At 42.2% G+C, this 17,786-nt stretch overlaps 1 protein-coding gene across 1 annotated transcript; it reads right to left on the bottom strand.

Annotated features, from left to right (window-relative positions):
• Positions 1-1,435: 1,435 nt before the first annotated feature.
• LOC113488817 (C-type lectin domain family 12 member A-like) lies at positions 1,436-7,978 on the bottom strand. Its single transcript, XM_026864159.1, has 5 exons — positions 7,819-7,978; positions 5,060-5,158; positions 4,210-4,353; positions 2,973-3,127; positions 1,436-1,555 (listed from the first exon to the last, which is right to left on the bottom strand). The coding sequence occupies exons 1-5, from the start codon at positions 7,907-7,909 to the stop codon at positions 1,436-1,438; spliced, it is 609 nt and encodes a 202-aa protein (XP_026719960.1). The 5' UTR covers positions 7,910-7,978.
• Between the last annotated feature and the right edge of the window lie 9,808 nt (positions 7,979-17,786).

Raw genomic sequence — 17,786 nt, 5'->3', positions numbered from 1 at the left:
CTCCAGGCCACTAGGGTATTAAAGCAGTCAGAGCAAGAAGACATCAGTAGTGTTTCCTGAATGGAAGGGTTTAATCCTCATCACTTGTGTTACAGCTGTACAGGTAAGAACTGACAAGTGGTATCAGGACAGTATCAGCGGATTCTGGGAGAGGAGCAGTTTCTTTTACGTGTTTGCCTTGTCACTGTGCTTTTTTCCTGGCCACCGCTTTTGGCCATTTTGTCCATTACGTGTGCTGGTTAAAAGTGAGGAATCGTTTGGCAGTTTTATATCTGGAACAACAGACTTGCGTGGCTCCTGGAGCCCGTCACCATGCCCATTTCTGTGGTATGAAGGTATTTTTATATGTGTCTAAAAAGGAATGAAAACAGGGAAATGTATTAGTCCAATCCAACATACTAAAAAAAAAAAAAAAAAAAAAAAAAAAATCCAACCTTGCAGAATGTGTTCTAGCTTCTTGTCATCATTTTGGTCTGACAAACCAGTCCTCCTGCCAATGGCTGTTACCTCGCTGTAAATGGATGGCGGGCTTTTCACAGATATAGTGAAGCTGATCTGTACAGTACCTGGTACTTATGGAATCATAATAAGGATAATATGAACATTCTTGGTTGGAGCTTGCATACTTTACCCTAGGAAAGAAAAGTCTTTATTGTTCCATCTCACCTCATTCAAATGGTGCATCCTTGCCCCTTCCCAAAAGAGCCATCTCTGCAAGAATTACCTACGTGGGTTACACGAAGAATATATACCCCCAACAGAGAAATAAAGCATTTAGTGACATCGTGCACCAAATCCTAGGAGGCTGACTCCATCCTGAACATGGCAACAAGCACCTCCAGCAGACTCTAAGTGCATCCTAAACCATTTCTTGTACCTGACAGTAAGAAACACTAACTCCTGGTACTGCTGGAAGGGTGTCAATGGCTGCTTCAACAGAAATGTTGAAAGGACACTATCCAATAACGGAAAGGAAAATTAAGAAAGCACAGACAAAGATGTATTGTGTTTCTGAAATAACATGTTAAACTGAAGTGAAATGGGTCTACAGATTCAATAGTGTCTTATATAACAATAAAAAAGTAGAAAACCAGAAGTATGACATGAAGCACCTTTCTGTTGCAGTTTTTTCCTGCAGTTTTTTCCTGAAACTAGATGTCAAATACAACTGAGACATATGACATTTATGGTCAGTCTGAAACTCAACTGTGGAAATAAACTTTGCTGGTACTTTCTTTTTGGCCCCGCAATAGTGTCTAGATCACCATCCCAGCAGTTCGGGGTGAAGCCAAAAAAATTTGAAACGTATAAATAAGACGCAGAATACAGAGAAAGCTGCATAGAAGCTGGCTGCTCAGTGTGTCCTTTGTGTCAGAGAAACTGGGAGCTGAGTGTGGGTAGGACCAAGTTCATGGACTGTGGGAAAGCTGCCCACTTACCAAGACTTCTGTTCTTCTGTAAGACGTGTGTTGTCTGCCCAATACCAGTCTTTCTGTTCAGCTCTATATGTTAATCCAACCCAGTAATGTTTTCTGGGCAATTTTTTTACCAATTCCTATGGAAAGTAAGGACAATTCAAAACAGATATTCAGGAAGATATTAAAAATAAATATTACACTCAGAAACCGAAAACATTGATGGAAAGTTCTTAAGGCACATAAATACCACAAATCTTTAACCTGTCAGGACAAGTTCTGTACTGGAAGGGTAAGCCTAACATCAAAGGAGAAATGAGAGTAGAGCTGGTTTTAGTTGGAGAGAAGATAGACTTCTAGCTCTGAAGAGCAATGTCACCCTCATCAATCTGATTTAAACCCTCTGGGTCACCTTCTGGATCATTCTCCCCGTTTTAGTGATGAGTCCTTCCTCCCCCTTTACTCTGTCCTTAGCATTTGTCAGCAGAGAAAAGGAAGAGTCTGCAGGGAGCTCCTGGGTTTCATTTGTTGAACCTTCACATTTGGCTCTACCATCACTGACTTATTGCCAGAAGCTGGACCGTGACAAGGAGAAGGAACCTTAAAGTTAAGCACTTAGCGATATTCTGTTCTTAAAAAACGCTCTGAAACACACAGGTAAGAATGTAAACCTCTGCAATGCTGCCTTTCTCACTGTTACTTGAGGGAAATCTCTGAAGATTTGAATTCTAGTTTTCTGTTGTTCTCTTTCTTCCTTCACTTACCATGGTCACACCCAGGGCACTTCTCCGTTTTCTGTTTTTCCTCATACCTCTCTCTCTCAGTGCCGTGATTGAGACAGCTAGAACAGACTGCACCTCACAAGCTTTGCTGTCACCACTTTGGGAACGTGAGAATAAAGCTGCTTCCCTTTACTTGTGGGAGATTCCTTATGGCCTGCAGCTCAGTGAGAGGGGAACTGGCATGTGCCGAGTGCTGGGGAGCAGGCAGGCCCACCCGTGACTCTAGGTCTTGGCGGATCTTTTCTGCCTTCGGTCTTCAATATGTCTGCTGGCACGCAGAGGCAAAAGCAGGATTTCACTCGACACCTGGCGTTTTCTCTTCCCACCTCAGTTTGTTGTCATGTACTAAAAGGTTAGTCCACATTTCAGCAACTTGCTGCCAAGTGTTTTCACTTTGATTAAAAAGATGAGATCAAGTTTTGTGGAAAGAACTTCTACAAAATGGGGAGGGCTATGGTTTGTGTGTGGGAAGAGCAGGTTAAAAGAAGTTTTCGCATTAGCATCTTCCCAAATCCTTGTATGGATCTGTAATACTTGTGAAACTAGTGAGAACATTGCCCGCAGCAAAACAGCCATGAACCCGCTTTCACCAGTCCTCCCAGTTTGAAGGGCTGTGCTTTGTGTGGCGATGACCTTAGCACTGCCCAGGACAACCTACTCACTGTAGAAAATCTCCTGCTCACAGAGCCATTTAAGAAAACTCTGTGTGAGGTGCGGAGCTGACAGGGCGCATGAACTTCATCCCTGCTAAACAGAGTTAGAATCCGGTCCATACCCGCTTTGCCGCATCTTTTATCAGAAGAAGAGTAGAGTTTTGTGAGGAGCAAAGCTGGTGACTCTCTTCTGACGTCTTCGTTTCCTCAGAGATATAGTAACATGTATCTCCACCTTTCCACTTCCAGTTTGCAGGGCAGAGAACACAGTTCTGGCCTGGAAATGGAAAACCATCATGTCATTTCTGTTCCCAGGCTGTCCCTCACAGAACATCACTGTGGCCTGTGACAACAAGATCCGTAGGGACTGAGGATATCTGAGACAGTCCTCATCCAGTGGGAATCCCACTGTGGTCCCACAAAGTTCAGGTAATGACAGAGATGCAACCTGAGTCATCCCTTGTCTCTCCCATTCCTTTAGCACTGGGGGGAGGTTCAGGTGTTGCAAACGGGATTTATTTTGCCTCATTTTAGGAGTCTACAAAGTCAACACAACTGGATTCCCATTTTCGTCAATGGACAGAAATAAGTGTGTCTCACGCGTCCTTTTCCTGTCATTTCAGGTGTTTTTCTTGTCAGGAAGCAGACTGTGTGCTTGCACTACCAATTTCTCTTCATTGACTAAGACAGAGACCTCAAATTTAGCTTGTCTCTCCAACAATATCCGGACAAATGAAACCCCTTTCCCGACAGGCACAATAGGATCCCTGTGCCCAACGCCCCTGCTCCTCACAGTAGCTCCTTGTCAGATCTCACTTAAATTACTGAGCTTGGCAAACCGCTTTCAGAAGCAGCCCTGCACTGCACACAGTCAGGAGACAGGGAGTGAGCTCCCAGCTTGGTTTAGCCTTGCTCCACCACACATCACTCCTGACTTTAGGAGATTCCTCTGTGTCGACTGAAGTTTATATAGAGTGCAGTAAGTCCTTTAATTCTCAGGCACCACTGTAAAATGGTCTATGTGGTGCAGGTGAGCATATTGTGGAGGTCCCTGAACTAGTGCTGAGGGAACTGTCATGTCTAGAAGGCATCTCGCAGAACCCTTTTCTTAGGGAATCTAAACCCTGAACCCCTGATGCCCCTGCCAGGTCCCACACCCGTGCACATATGGCCGGGCTGGGCACCTCTCTCTGGGCGCTGCGGGAGGCAGACACGCTCATTGCCTACGTGTTGGTGGTCACATCTGAGGAGACACAGGCTCACCTTGGGAGACAGACCTGAGTTAGACCCAGAAGACCCATCTCATTTCCTTCCCTGCCATGCTGAAAGATAACCCCTCATCAAAACGTGTTGATTTACCATTATTTTTAAGGCCTTCTCCCGCTTCCAAGCAAAGCTGATTTCCTATTTCTTGCAGCATCTTTGTGAGATTTACATGCAGCTCATTCTTTGTCATGTTGAGGTCTCTAAGTTGTGTTTTGTAGTCCTTGGCAATCTGGAAAACTGAAATTCACAATGAGACATTTTCCAGTTCTGTCCTTCTGAAAAGGTGGGATGCAGATAGGGAATCTCTTACTAGATCATTAGGAATAAATAAACCATTTGGGATAAATGTTATTCCTCCTAGAAGAGTTGCACGTAAGGGCTGCTGAGATAGGGACTGTTTGCATAGTGGATTTCTTATTAATTGGCTGTGAGTGAACAACAAAACAGAAGTGACACCTTTTATCATCTATTTCCAGTGTGCATCTTTCTCTTATATTGGTTTCCAAGCTGTGTTTTTTTCCTAAAAAGATGAATTTCAGCTCTGGATCCCAGTGGGATTTTGACAGATAGGAGATAATGGGCACAACCTGTTTACTGTGACACAAAACTTCTCCCTTCAGATCCAGCATTATCAAAGAGGAATTCACTCCATCGTTAGTCAGTACAGCAGGACTGTAGATACATTTTTTTAGGAGGCCAGAGAATGGCAGCCAGAGTGAGCAGTGAATGTCCTACTCCACCCCTTTCCAGCTCCCCTCCACGTTGCTCATTCTTAGCCTCATCACGTTGACAAGAGGACAAAGATGCTGTGGCAAGGGGAAATGTCCGGTTTGCCTGGTTGTCTGTTGTCAGCTGCACCAGAAATTGCACCTGAAGGAGATGTCAGTCTGATGTTATTCAGTAGCTTGAGCCCCCCAGCAAACAGAAAAGCTTTAGTACTTACATAAAACTGCCAGGGCCACCAGCGCCATCAGCAGTGCCAGGCACAGCGTCAACAAAATCAGGACTACTGGCGAGCAAGAGCGGGACGAGCTGGGACGCCCTGGGAGGAATTCAATCATGAAATGGAGGTGTGATACTAAGGGAACGGTGAGCACATTAGCCTCATTAAAGTGCAGCCATCTTTGTGGTGCACTGGTCAATGAATAATTGCTTTCACTTTACAGTTGTGTTTTCCTGCAGCAGCGGCTCTGTACTTAGCAAAAGATGCCCAAAGTTAGAGACTGAGAGACCACAACAGCTCAGTGGAGAACACGGACAGCCTTGGTCCTTTCACAGGCCGTGGACTGTAGCAAGAAAGATACCCAGAAAGCAAGATATTGCAAAATCTAAAAAGTTGCTTGCTCAAAGCTGAAAGCAAATACACACTGTATGGTTGTGGTAATTTGTGATGTGCAGCAACTATCTGTGGTAATCTGGTTATCTGAGTGCTACAGTAAACTGCTCTGGTACTTTACAGTAGTTTGAGGTTTCTATCTAGGTATTCATAGTGATTTTTTCCATAATAAGTTTTCCAGCCTAGATATAGAGATGAGTGCTCAATGAGGAGAAACAAGAACAAGATTTTCCCGAGGAAATGACATTTTAAGCATGTGGGTCATCCAAAAGAGACCTTGTTTATAGGAGCTAGAAAGTGTCCTGGGTTAAGATGCATGAAAGGAGGGACAAAAAGCATTGTTTTTCAGGGAGGCACTAAATCTAAGGCAGGTATTAAATTTGCCACTCTATGGACTCTGTGGAGAGCTACGACCAGCTGGACTTAATCCAATAAATGCAGTAGAATGGGAATGTGGAGAGGAATTTGCTAGTGTAGAAAGGGGAAGAGGGTATCTAAGGTTGGGGTGTGAATTGCTGAAGGAGTAGGAACTGAAATTTAGTGTGTCAAGCTAAGGGAATACGAATAGAAAGTATGCAGCTTGCTTCTCGTACAGATATGCTGTGGTCAGCCTCTGTGGTGGAGCTCTGCTGGGCAGAATGTTGTAACCCTCTCTGAGAATGTTACTCCCCTTTGATCCCGGTGGTCCAGCAAGTTTTAATTCCACCTAACAGTCCACCATCCAGCCCATAGTTTCCTCACCTTTAAAATGACAACACTGTAAGAGACACTGACAAAAGCCTTGCTAAACTTAGATTACTCCTGCCACTCTCCCTGCACTTGCATGTCATCACAGGACGCAACCTCGGTCTAAGGAAGTGCTCTAACTGCTTTGGTATTGCATAAAAGAGAAATACTCAGGCCCTTCACGAAGAGAAAGAACATCTCCCTTCTGCATTATTTTCCAAAGTCTAATCCCATGGGCATTGAGCAGATGCACTCAGTGATAGACCCTGCCCAGGAGGATCACATACCTCGTAGATCCTGACAAGACTTAAAGATGAATTGACTGCTGGACATACGGATATTTTTAAGGTCAAACTGCTTCTGTACATGCTCTGAAGCTGAATATTAGGTGCCTGGAGAACCTCAATAATAGAAATTTTACTCCCTAGGGCAGAATGCTAAATAAACTTATATGAGTTTGTTTTAATTAAAATATTGCTGTAAGCTGTAAGCAATTTCTTTGGGTAATGATTCCCTGTACTGTATAATATAATGTAATGTCACATTGCTTTTGCTACATCTAGCTCAGCTAACTGGACCTTGGGCTGGTTCCTCCTTCCTATATGTACTCCGGCTGTCCTAGAATGGACATATTTATTCACTGTGTTTTTTTCAATTTGATGTTTGTGAAATAAAGCACAGACTGTCTCAGAATGGTGCTTTTGCATTACAAAATATGCATTGTCTGCTGTGGGACACAGAAGCAGGGCATCTGGAGTCGTATGAGGATACTGGTGGTGTTGGATGTTAAAAGAAAGGAAGCCCAGAGCTTGACATGAAACCAGTTCAGGTTTGGTGGGGGTTTTTTTTTGTTTTTTTTTTCAGATCCTGACTTATACTTTGGCAATGCTCAAACCCATAATGTAATGTTCAAAAGGCATATGTTCAGAAACCATAACATATGTTCAAAAAACTTAACAGTGTTCTAAACTACTGCTCTTTGATACAGAATTCCCCGGAGAATTCCTTCTGAATTGTAAGCAACTTGTCCTCTTATTTGTAAACCTCTTCTCCAGAGCCTGACCCCACAAACTGCTAGTGCTTTCTGTGTTCTTTGTTCCCATGAGTTGCACCACTCGAATCTAAAGCTCATCTTCGCAATTTAACACAAATTAAGGAAAATTAATATAAAATTAGAATTTAAAATATAGTATTTAAAATGCATTCAGCCCTTAACATTTCGAAGACCAGTGCCTTAATTCAGCTAGAACTTCAGAAGTGAAATAAATGGAGTCAGTTAAAGCTAATTCAATTCTAAGCTTGAATCAAAACGCATGGGAAAATTAAATGGAACTGATCCACTTTAAAAATTAGTTCAAATTAACTTGAGGTTTAGACAATTAGGATTCTTTGTGGATCTTAGTATAACACTCAGCAATATATTTCTCTGTGAAATAATAAGATCACTATTTCAAGTATACCTTCCAAACTCTAGAAAGTTCAGACAGAAATGAAAGCAACAAAACCCAGGATATATTTATAGCTAGCATAATTTTTCTGATAGTAACAAAGTTAACAAAGGCCCCTTGGGCATATAAAAATATTTCCCATCCCATCTATTTTAGCAAGAATAAATCATAAAAGCTTCATAAATACTACACCTTTTTCCTTAGTATCTTCAGGCTCTCTGATATTATCCAGCTCATGGCAATTTTCAAATTTCAGATTAGCATATGTTATTTCTTCTGTCATAGCTGGTAAAAAAAGTCAGAACAAAAGGGTAGAAAAAGATCTAGAATTTGCAGCTCCTACACTAGGAAGAAAATCTACCCCTTCGCGGGGGTTTCCTCACACTGGCAGACACAAAGCAAGCAACAGAGTCATCATGATATGTGTGAGCTTCCTCAATCACAGTACTGACAAGAAGATGTTCCTCTTTCCCACATTGCTATGTTCTCTTTCTGCCTGTTTACCTCACTTCTCCCCTCCCTGATTGGCATATATTTTTTTCTGCCATTATTGAAGAAAACGCAGGCACTTTTGTAGAACGTTACTCTTTTCATTAAAACTCTTCTTCTTTTGGATAGATGGTGTTTAATTCCTGATTACATCAGGTTCAGGCTTGAAACACAGACTTGGAATTTTTTTTTTTTTTGTATAGCTTTGAGGCTGCATTTTAGTTCAGGCAGCTGTGTTCAGAGTCAGATTTGTGGTCACACTTTAATTTCTGTTTCCTACTGGAAGGTGCTGAAAGCAAACCAGAAGGTGGACTTGCATTTTAAAGCTGTGCTTCCTTAATTGTGCTCTCAACCAAAAGAAGCAAGCCCTTGTGCTTACTAGAATTATTCTTGACTAGAATATGTCAGGGTGTTGGCTCTTGCCTTCCATGTCACCTTCCCAAAGTGATTGTTTGGCCTGGGAGATCTGTCACCAAACTCGAAGGCTCTCTTGACAAAAGGCTACATCTCAGAAGAAATTTTCCTACACTCAGTTTTCTGGCATTAATGTTTTATGTCCATTTCTGGAATAATTGTCTTTATTCTTCATTTCTTCTCCAGATCTATGGCAAGAGGGAGAGCATACAGTAACACTCAGATTTTGAGACTGCATGATAAAGTGAGTCTTCAGGAAAAGACATTTCATGTATCTCCCTCACGGAGATGGACACAGCTGTAGAAATCACATTTCTTTGAGGGGAACAAACAATCCTACAGGGGAAAAGAAATGACGGGGAGACCTGCTTAGCCAAGGAGGGAGATATGTTTCATTGCATGAGAAACTGGTGACCTGCTCTATGTCCGTGTGCCTCCGGTGAGTCACGGCATTTCTCTGGAGAACAGCAATTCTTGGTTATCCTGGCAGGGCAGTGCTTTGCTGGAATATTGCTATTATCCCAAGAATTGTCTAGGGCAAATTTTGTAACATATAACAAATTTCGTAAAGGGCATAACAGACACCATGAGACAGGTTCATCTAGAGCAAGAACATAATACTTGGTTGATGCTGAAATAACTACCAGTGTTCCTACCTGGAGTAGAAAGGCAGACAGACAGACTTCTTCGTGAAAAAAGAAGCAGAATAGATTATCTGAGGAGGTTTATACCCCTCTTCGTGATGTTTTTTAACATTTCCACGGTTGTGAAACTTTAAATGTGCATGACGAAAGCAGGATGTGTGGAGTTTCTGGTAATTTTTGCAATTTAGCAAATGTGATGAATGGAACACAAATAGATTATGCACACACATTACTACCTGAGTGACCAGCGTGAGGCTTACATACACTATACTACCCTGTGTTAGGAGTGTAAAGCATTCTAAAAATGAGCAGGAGTATGAACTTACCCTCCTTTGTACTTCTGGGCCTGCATAACTGAGAGTTAGGCTTCCATTTTTCATTTTACAAAGAAAATTAATGAAACATTATTGTGTATATCAATGTTAAAATCAAAATGACTAATCTAAATTAATAAAAGCAGTTTAGAACTTTAAAATACTAGATCAGCTATGTAGATGGAACACTAAAAAAAACATTAAATACAAAATATCAAAAAAACAGCCAAGGTTTCCAGAAACTAAACTCTACTAAAAATCAACCTGACCTGTTTTGGGGGGTTTGGTTGTTTTGGGGTTTTGTTTTGTTTTGTTTGGTTTGGTTTTTCCACAAGTGTGCTTGTTTAGGGAAGTGTCATTGGTAAAACCTGGTGGTTGGTTTTGTTTTTTTTTTGTTTTTTTTTTTTTTTTTTTTTTTTTGTTGTTTTGTTTTTTGGTTGTTTTTTTTTTTTTTTAATACCTTAAATGATCCATCAGCTTTGTGCACCAAAATAATTCTGGAGCTTTTGAAAGTTCCACTCTACATCCTCTCTTAGGTACCAAATTAAAGGTTTTCAACTTTCAGAGGTTCTTCATTGACTTAAAGGAGGCAAGTCAGCAACCAGCACCTCTGAATGGTATGTTTTCATGTAGGCATTAAGATAAATAAGCATCTGTATAATTATATCCTTTTAATTTATTTATTGCATATTATAATATTTGAGTATTGCTCCAGACAATCAGAAATTATAACCATTTAAAAGAAACCGTAAGTTCTTAAATGAAGAAAGTAAGATAGAACTCTAACAGAAAACCTGTATAGTCATCCTATTGTAGCATGACTACTTGTCAGCTGAGAAGTGCTGTCTCTTCTTCATTTCTTAACTGACCTTTATATAGAGTGAGGAAACTTCTGGCTGTTGAAATATTAACAATTGGCATAAATGTGATAATTACAACAGGTTTTTGATCTAGGCGGCTGACTCCAACAAACTTCTGGACTCACAGGAAGAAGACCTTGTTGTTTATTTAGTTGATGCATAATTTATTGTGCTGCATCTCAAAATCCGCTGTGAAGATCTGGAAGGCTCCAAACGCTGTTTGCCAGTTCACAATGCTGAAGGTAAAGAGGAAAAAGATTTCCTGACTGAATCAAAAGCACAAAGTTCTTCTAATTTGTTGCAAGCAAATCTGGCTACAGTTCATCCTCCTGAAATTCTTAAGGAATGGAAAAATCAAAAGTGGGTGATATTCAGTAATGCAAATGGCAAGGCCACATATATGGGAACTGGTAGCCAGAACTTTCTGAATTAGAAAGGGCTCAGAAATAGAAGGACCTGGGCCTAGTAAGATTTCCTGTGAATATGAGTAGGAACTAGGAATATACTGTAGATATGAAGATTTCATTCCAGTAAACATCAGAGGAAGGGTCTAGGGCAAAGGCAGTGAAATTTAAGTGCTGGTACATAAAGCAGTAGTGACACCACATCCAGAATACTCTGCAGCATTGTTCTGATCATCAAACTTTAAGAAGGACCTGATCAGTCTGGAATAGGTGAAGTGATGGGCTGTCTGTAAAAACAGTCGGATATAGTTTCTGTCATACCTCAGGAGATTAAATGATCTTGCATTTTTTATCCTTGCTGAAGACAAATAAGGTTATTGTAGGAGAGTACTGAAAAATGTCTAAGAGTAAAAGATTATAAGCTAGTTTATGAATATGTTAAAGCTGCAAATTAGAACAAAAATTTTTTTACATAGGATAAGTGAAATTCTGTAATACCTTTCAGATGGGAGTATCTGTTATAATTCAACACTCCATGTAAGCTGATTTTACACTTTCATCTTCCCTTTTGGAAAAATCGGCCTTTTCTAAACTACAGATCAAGTTTTGTGAATCGCTACTGTACTCATAAAGCCCCATGCAAAGTCAGATATCATGGCTCGGATCCTTTCAATTACAAGTTTGTTTGTTTGTTTGTTTGTTTTTTTAAACTAAACCACAAACACACTATTACAAAAGTAAAAACAAGCAAACAAAGGAACCAAAAGAATCCTTAAACTCGAAAAGCCTGTAGCAGAATTAGCTGCATCCCTAAATCTCACAGCTGCTCATCTAGGCATGTAATATACCACAACTGAGGCAACATGTGTCTTCAAAAGAGGAAGTGAAATAAATGTGTGAGACCTTCTGGCATAGACTCACAGAATCATCTCGGTAAGAAAGGACTTTGAAGATCATCCAGTCCAACCGTTAACCTGGCACTGACAGTTCCCAACTACACCAGATCCCTCAGCGATACATCGACCTGACTCTTAAACCCCTCCAGGGATGGGGACTCCACCACTGCCCTGGACAGCCCATTCCAACGCCTAACAGCCTGTTCTGTAAAGAAATGCTTGGGCCAGCAAGCTAGAGTGAGTAAGACCAGAAAGCTGACTGTGCATAATGTCTCCTAAAACTCAACAGAACAGAAAAAAATTAATAGCACAAAATAGAAGGCCATGAGTCTGGAAGACTAATAGCTGAAAGGACTGCTTGGAACAATAATTTCATCTGCTGGAAATGACTGTGAAAGCTGGTCACAGGATGTATATGGACCATTTGCATCCTGTGAGCATGATAAACTTTGGGAAATGTGTTTCCTAAAAGAAACAGAGACAAGATGGGGCTCAGGCTCTGCTTCATCTGGAATCTTTTGTGGTTAAAGCATCTCTGGTCAGAAAAGACAACCCAAAACCATAGTGCAGAAAAAGACTGCACTGATGACTGGGATGTGAGGACTCTCTTACAGGAGAAAGACTGAAAATCTTGTCTCATTTAGTTTGGCAGAATGCCATCTGGTAAAGGAAATGGTTGGCTTCTTGTAGATAAAGAGGGGCTAAACATCGGTGGGAAATGAGTCATTTCGATCTGTGTGATCTGTCATCTTCTACAAAGACAGTGACTGCAGCTGGCGGAGCAGGAGAGGACACCCTCAGCTCTTCTTCCCACTCCCCATCATGGCACCACAACGTGTCATGAGCAGTTTATTAGAGTAAAATAGAGCCACCATTATTTCTGGTTTATTCTATTGCATAGAAAAGAAACAATGGTAGAAAGAGAGAGTTTCGGTCCTTTCTGCTAAGGCTGACTGTATTTCTGAACAGAGCTGAATAGCAAGAACATGCTTCCTGCTGCTCTTCAGCTCAAGTGGTCAGTTCAGCGAGCCTCAGACCCTGGTGCAATTGAAAGTAACCCTATTGCAAATTATCAAATGACTGAGGATGGGACAGGAACCTGCCTGGAGTGCAATCAGCCCTGACAGGGAGCAACTGCCTCCAGCTCAGGTTGCACTTGGCCTGACACAGCTGAGAGGGGAAGAAGGGGTCTACCCCTGAGGATGGGTGTGGGCTGTGAGGGGTGGTGAGGGTGAACATTTCTGGAAGAGCAAAGGGACCTTCATGTCCTTCTTGCACAGTCCCAAGGGGAGATATGAGACCATAACTGAAAGAAAATTAGTTTTTCTAATGTTATGTCGATGCAGGCAGGTCCTGACAGCCATTATCATATGGGTATCATAAGGCAAATACAAGTGGGAGGACCTTGGAAAGAGTCAGCTCAAAGCAGGGTCTCAAGATTTTGTGTGTAAAATACTTACAATATTGACTTTTTTTTTTTGTATTTACATATATATTAATATATAAATATTTTCTCATATGTGTTTGTATATGTTTATGAAAATATGGATCCCTTCAATAGCAGATGTTAGATAGCCAGTCAGCCCTCAGATCCCCTGGTGTCCCCAGTTTCTGGTGCCCGGACAGAAAAGACCCCACGAGCTGCAGTCCCACTCCAGTTGCTGGTACTCAGACCTACACACATGGACACATACAGGCCCCCTATGGATCCCTCTACTAACTGGCCTTAGATGCTTATTCTATTCAGTAACTGGTTCCTGGATTGCCTGGTCTCCTGATTTCACACAAACAGGTCACTCCATTAGCTGTCCAGTCCTACTGGCCTTTCCAGTAGCTGACCAGTCTTTCCAGTATCTGGCTTGGACTCCTTGGTTACTCCAGTATCTGATTGTCAGGTCCTTTGGCCTCGGCAATATCGTCCAGACTTATAGCCACTCCAATACCTGGCTGTCAAATCTCTTCCCCTAACTGATGGCCAGTCCAGCTTGATATTTGTTAGTGACTATGCACTGACATGCACACACCCATATCCATGTAACAGGCATGCTCTCCAGTCTCCCCAGTTGCTGGCACCTCAGACTCATGGTCCCTTTTGACCCAGGGGCCCCTCACCAGTGGCTGGCACTCAGAGCTCCTTATACACACCTGCACACAGACCAGAGAGCCCCTCACCCAGGAAAACAGTCAGGAACAGAGTTTGATAAGACAGAAGAGAATGCGGTGACCAGGTACAAGGAATGGCCAGAGAAGGGCAGTGACCAGCAACCTGTTTACAAGTGGCCATCCTCTTTTATCCCATTTTCCCTATCTTTTCCCACCATTGTTCCTCCCTAAAGCACCTTGATCCCTCTCGTTCCATCTTCTCCTAAGTATCCTATAAAATGTGTCACACAATCTCAGAATGCTCTTCCCATGACCCCATAAGGAGACCCACACCCCTAGGCAGTCTGTAAGTGACCCTCTCCCATGGATTCACCTGGTGGGTCTCACCCCCCCACAATGGAGCTGGTCACTACTCTGTGGCAGCCAGGTCACGGAGCTCTGATGGCTCTGCTCAGGTTACTGGGGTTTCCCTGCCTGCCCTTGTTCGTCCTGCTTAATTCTGTTCCTTTGTGTTTGTGGGGATGAGCCTTTAATTATAGAAGCTAATAATTTCTAGGAGGCTGACTTCTATTCCAACCTAGGGGACACGGCAGTAGTTCAATGCCTAACTGGCTGCACTGCACATCACTCATGCAGGATGCCTGTCTGTGAGACACGAATTAGCCTCTAAACATGCCTGAATGGCTCTGCTTTACCTGTTTGCTCTGTCTCAGGCCATGTGAAGCAGGAGTTGATGCCTCCCCTCCCTCCATATTTTGATATTCTGCCGATGGAAAGCTGCCCGCTACTACTTCTGACCAACATTGACAATGAAGCCCACTGTGGGTCTGTGCTGCCCATCTCTACTACACTACTTCTCTGCTGTCCCCGTGCTGCTTCTTCCTTTGTTTGTCTCAAGCCTTTTGATCAGGAGAAAGACTTTATCGCACCTCTCATCTAGCTGAAATACAGGTTTTCCATCTGTACAGGCTTTTTTGTCTTTACTCCTTGATAAATTTCATGGACCCCCAAGAATTTTTTTTTCAGCAGAAAGCTTTTTTAGAGAGCTACTTCCACATCTTTGTTCCACAGACTCCAAACCAATGGTTTCAGCAGGGGTGATACCACGGTGTAGGTGATGGAATTAATCTTCATTCAGGATGTACCCTGTGCTTGAGCTGCAAGGACGTGATGGAGTCACATCCAAAGTGCTTAATAACCACGGTAAAGTGAGATACACAAACGGAGAAGGCTTTCCACTTTCTCTCAGGGAAACAGATCTTCAGGATGGTGTTGAGAATTAGAAGGGAAGAGAGCAAAATCAAACAGAAGGAGCAAAATGCAGCCAATGAACAAATGATAACAATGACCATTTCATCACACAGAAGCTTAAGAAATGGTGCCAGATCACAGAGGAAGTGGTTAGTTCTATTTTACTTGCAAAAAGATAAATGATGCATGTCTCTCTTACTGAGAATGGAAATCCAGACCACGTGAAAAAGTTACCAGCAGAAGGCAGAACCTGTGGCTTATGATGACATGATAATTGCAAGGGCCTACAGACTGAAACATAAAATAATATCCCATAGATGCTAGAAACATGCAGTTGATGGATCAAAAGCCAAGCAAAACACAGATGGATAGCATGTCCCATAAAGGAAAGGGCCTTTTGCTTTCTTACCAGATTTTCCAGCATGCTAGGGACAATGACAAAGGTATATTATGTCTCCACGAAGGAGAGAGGGAAAGTACATGGGGAAATGGAGAGAACAATTCACCCTTATCACCATTGTACAGATACTGTTGGTAAGAGCAGACAAGTATATGAAGGAGTAACCACCAAAACCAGCAGAATTCGTGCAATGGAGAAACAGGGAAATCCAGTTTTCGGGAAGAAATCAGGAAGAATTCTGTGACTTTGGTTTGTGAGGAAGTTAAGAAACCCTTCCCTCTGCTGGTTACAGACATGGTGAATTCTCAGCCCCAGAGCTGTGCTGCCCCTTCTAAGAGTGGTTCTTTGGGCCTTCATTTGTGTTTGAAATACCCCAATGGCAACTGCTAGGACTCCAGGCACATGTAGACTGATGACTATGCCCTGCCCTGAGGTTAAACTAACCAACTCAGGCTTAGGAAACTACTTGCCATGGCATGAGGAATCACCCAATGTGGCAATTAGCAGTGAGAGAGGCTGATAAATGTTCCAGAAAGCATTACGAAGAATGGCTGGATTTCTCAGGTCGTTAAGGGGCAGTTTATGTGAGAAATCATTGCATTCAAGAAATAATTGGAGGGAGGTATTGGAAACAAGTTATTTTCCAAGGCCAACCATAGTTAAGTTATATGACTAATACAATATAGGGCCAAAATTGCCTAGATAACAGTATCATTCATCTCAAATTACGTAACAGGGGTAGTAAAGCAGGCGCTAGTGACAAAAAGAGAGCAGGTTGTTTAAATGGGAGGAGAATGCACTGGAGGGACAAGGAACGGGATAATTAAGTATGCAAATCATGACCTAGACTGTCCAAGAGCATCTGCTGATCATCCCTGCCCTTGATTACCACAACCTAATCAGGACCATAAAGCAAACATATCGTTCTGATCATACAACACATGTTGAAACAACTTCTTCAGTCAGGAAGATTTGGAGAGAGCAGGATGCTATCAGTAGTGAGCAGGGGAACAACTGAGACAGATGGATCAAGCGTACTGGTATGATCATATTGACAACTGTTGCAGGCCTGATGGTATTGGCATCCCTCTCCTAATCACTTCCTAAAAAAAAAAAACCGCATAAGGAGGTTCATGTCCTAGAATGACTACATTCTTGATGGGACAAAAATGGTCTGGTCAAAAGAAAATTAAGAATGTGTTCAGGTAGACGCCTCAGAAGCAGAGCGGCAAATGCTACTATGCTGTAGGTATCTCTGAAGTCATGTCTTTACCAGCTTCTGTTCACTGAAGGTTTTCTTGCATGAGAATGACTGATGAGGAGAATTTAATTCTCAGAACACACTCAATAAGCAAGATTCTCCCATGATGCAGTTGATACCACAGCCTTTTCTTTCCATGACGCTGTCAGCTGCTGGTTTGGGTCAGGAGTTCTCAAGGAGTTACACTAGCTCTCCAACTCAGCTCTGAATGTACTCGCAGTAAAGTATTCTCTGCCAAGGGTCTTCTTAAGGGCCAGCTGCATGTTCTTGTTTGTTCAGGTCTTACAGACTTAACAAGGGATTCATCACGTTAGAAGTAACAGAAAGAAAAGGGTCTTCATCCAAGAGAGATCCGAATTTGGACCTCAAATGTATCATGGAGACACAGTCCAAGTGCACAGCAACCACCACAAGATGAGAGAAGCACCTAAGAAAAGCTTGTTTCCTCTCTGCAGTAGAGGGAGTTCTCTTTATGATGAAGCCATAAGAAAGCAGCAGCAGTAGGAATGAGCCAAATATAACCAACATGCTTAGACTGAACATGAGAAATTCCATTCCATTTGTTTCCATGCAAGCCATATGATCCCAAGTGCCGTGTCACAGAAGAAGAGGTTAACCTTACGGCCAGAGGAGCTTAAGGGAAATATGGAAGATGGGTCTCTTGGAGACAGCACAAAGCCGGTTAGTGCTGTAAAGGCCACCAGACGAGTACAGGCTTTGGTGTTCATGAGAATGAGCTTGAAGGCTTATATAGTACAAAGCAGCAATCATAACCCATTGCTACTAGAAGGAAACAAACTGAGCATGAAGCACCAATGAAGAAAAACATCTGCATAAGACAAGCAATAAATGAAAGAGTCTTTCTTGCTTCTAAGAAATTTGCCAACACCCGAGGGACAAAGACTAATTAATAGCGAATCTATGAAAATGAAGAAACAGAGGGAAAGAAACAAATGGGAGAGTAGAGCCAGTCCTTACCATAACGGTGACATTTCTGGCAAACGTAAGCGGGTATGTGATGAGAAACACCAGGAAGCACCTGAGCTGCACATCCAGAAAACTGGCAAATCTGAGCAGGGTTCATTCTGTTGTGAGGGTTTGATTTCCTTTTCTCATTTATGCAA

This window comes from Athene cunicularia, assembly GCF_003259725.1.
Source record: "Athene cunicularia isolate RWA chromosome 1 unlocalized genomic scaffold, athCun1 chr1_part2, whole genome shotgun sequence".
Classification (NCBI taxonomy): Eukaryota; Metazoa; Chordata; class Aves; order Strigiformes; family Strigidae; genus Athene; species Athene cunicularia.
The sequence above is the reverse complement of the archived record's forward strand: the minus strand, read 5'-3'. Positions and strand labels throughout refer to the sequence as shown.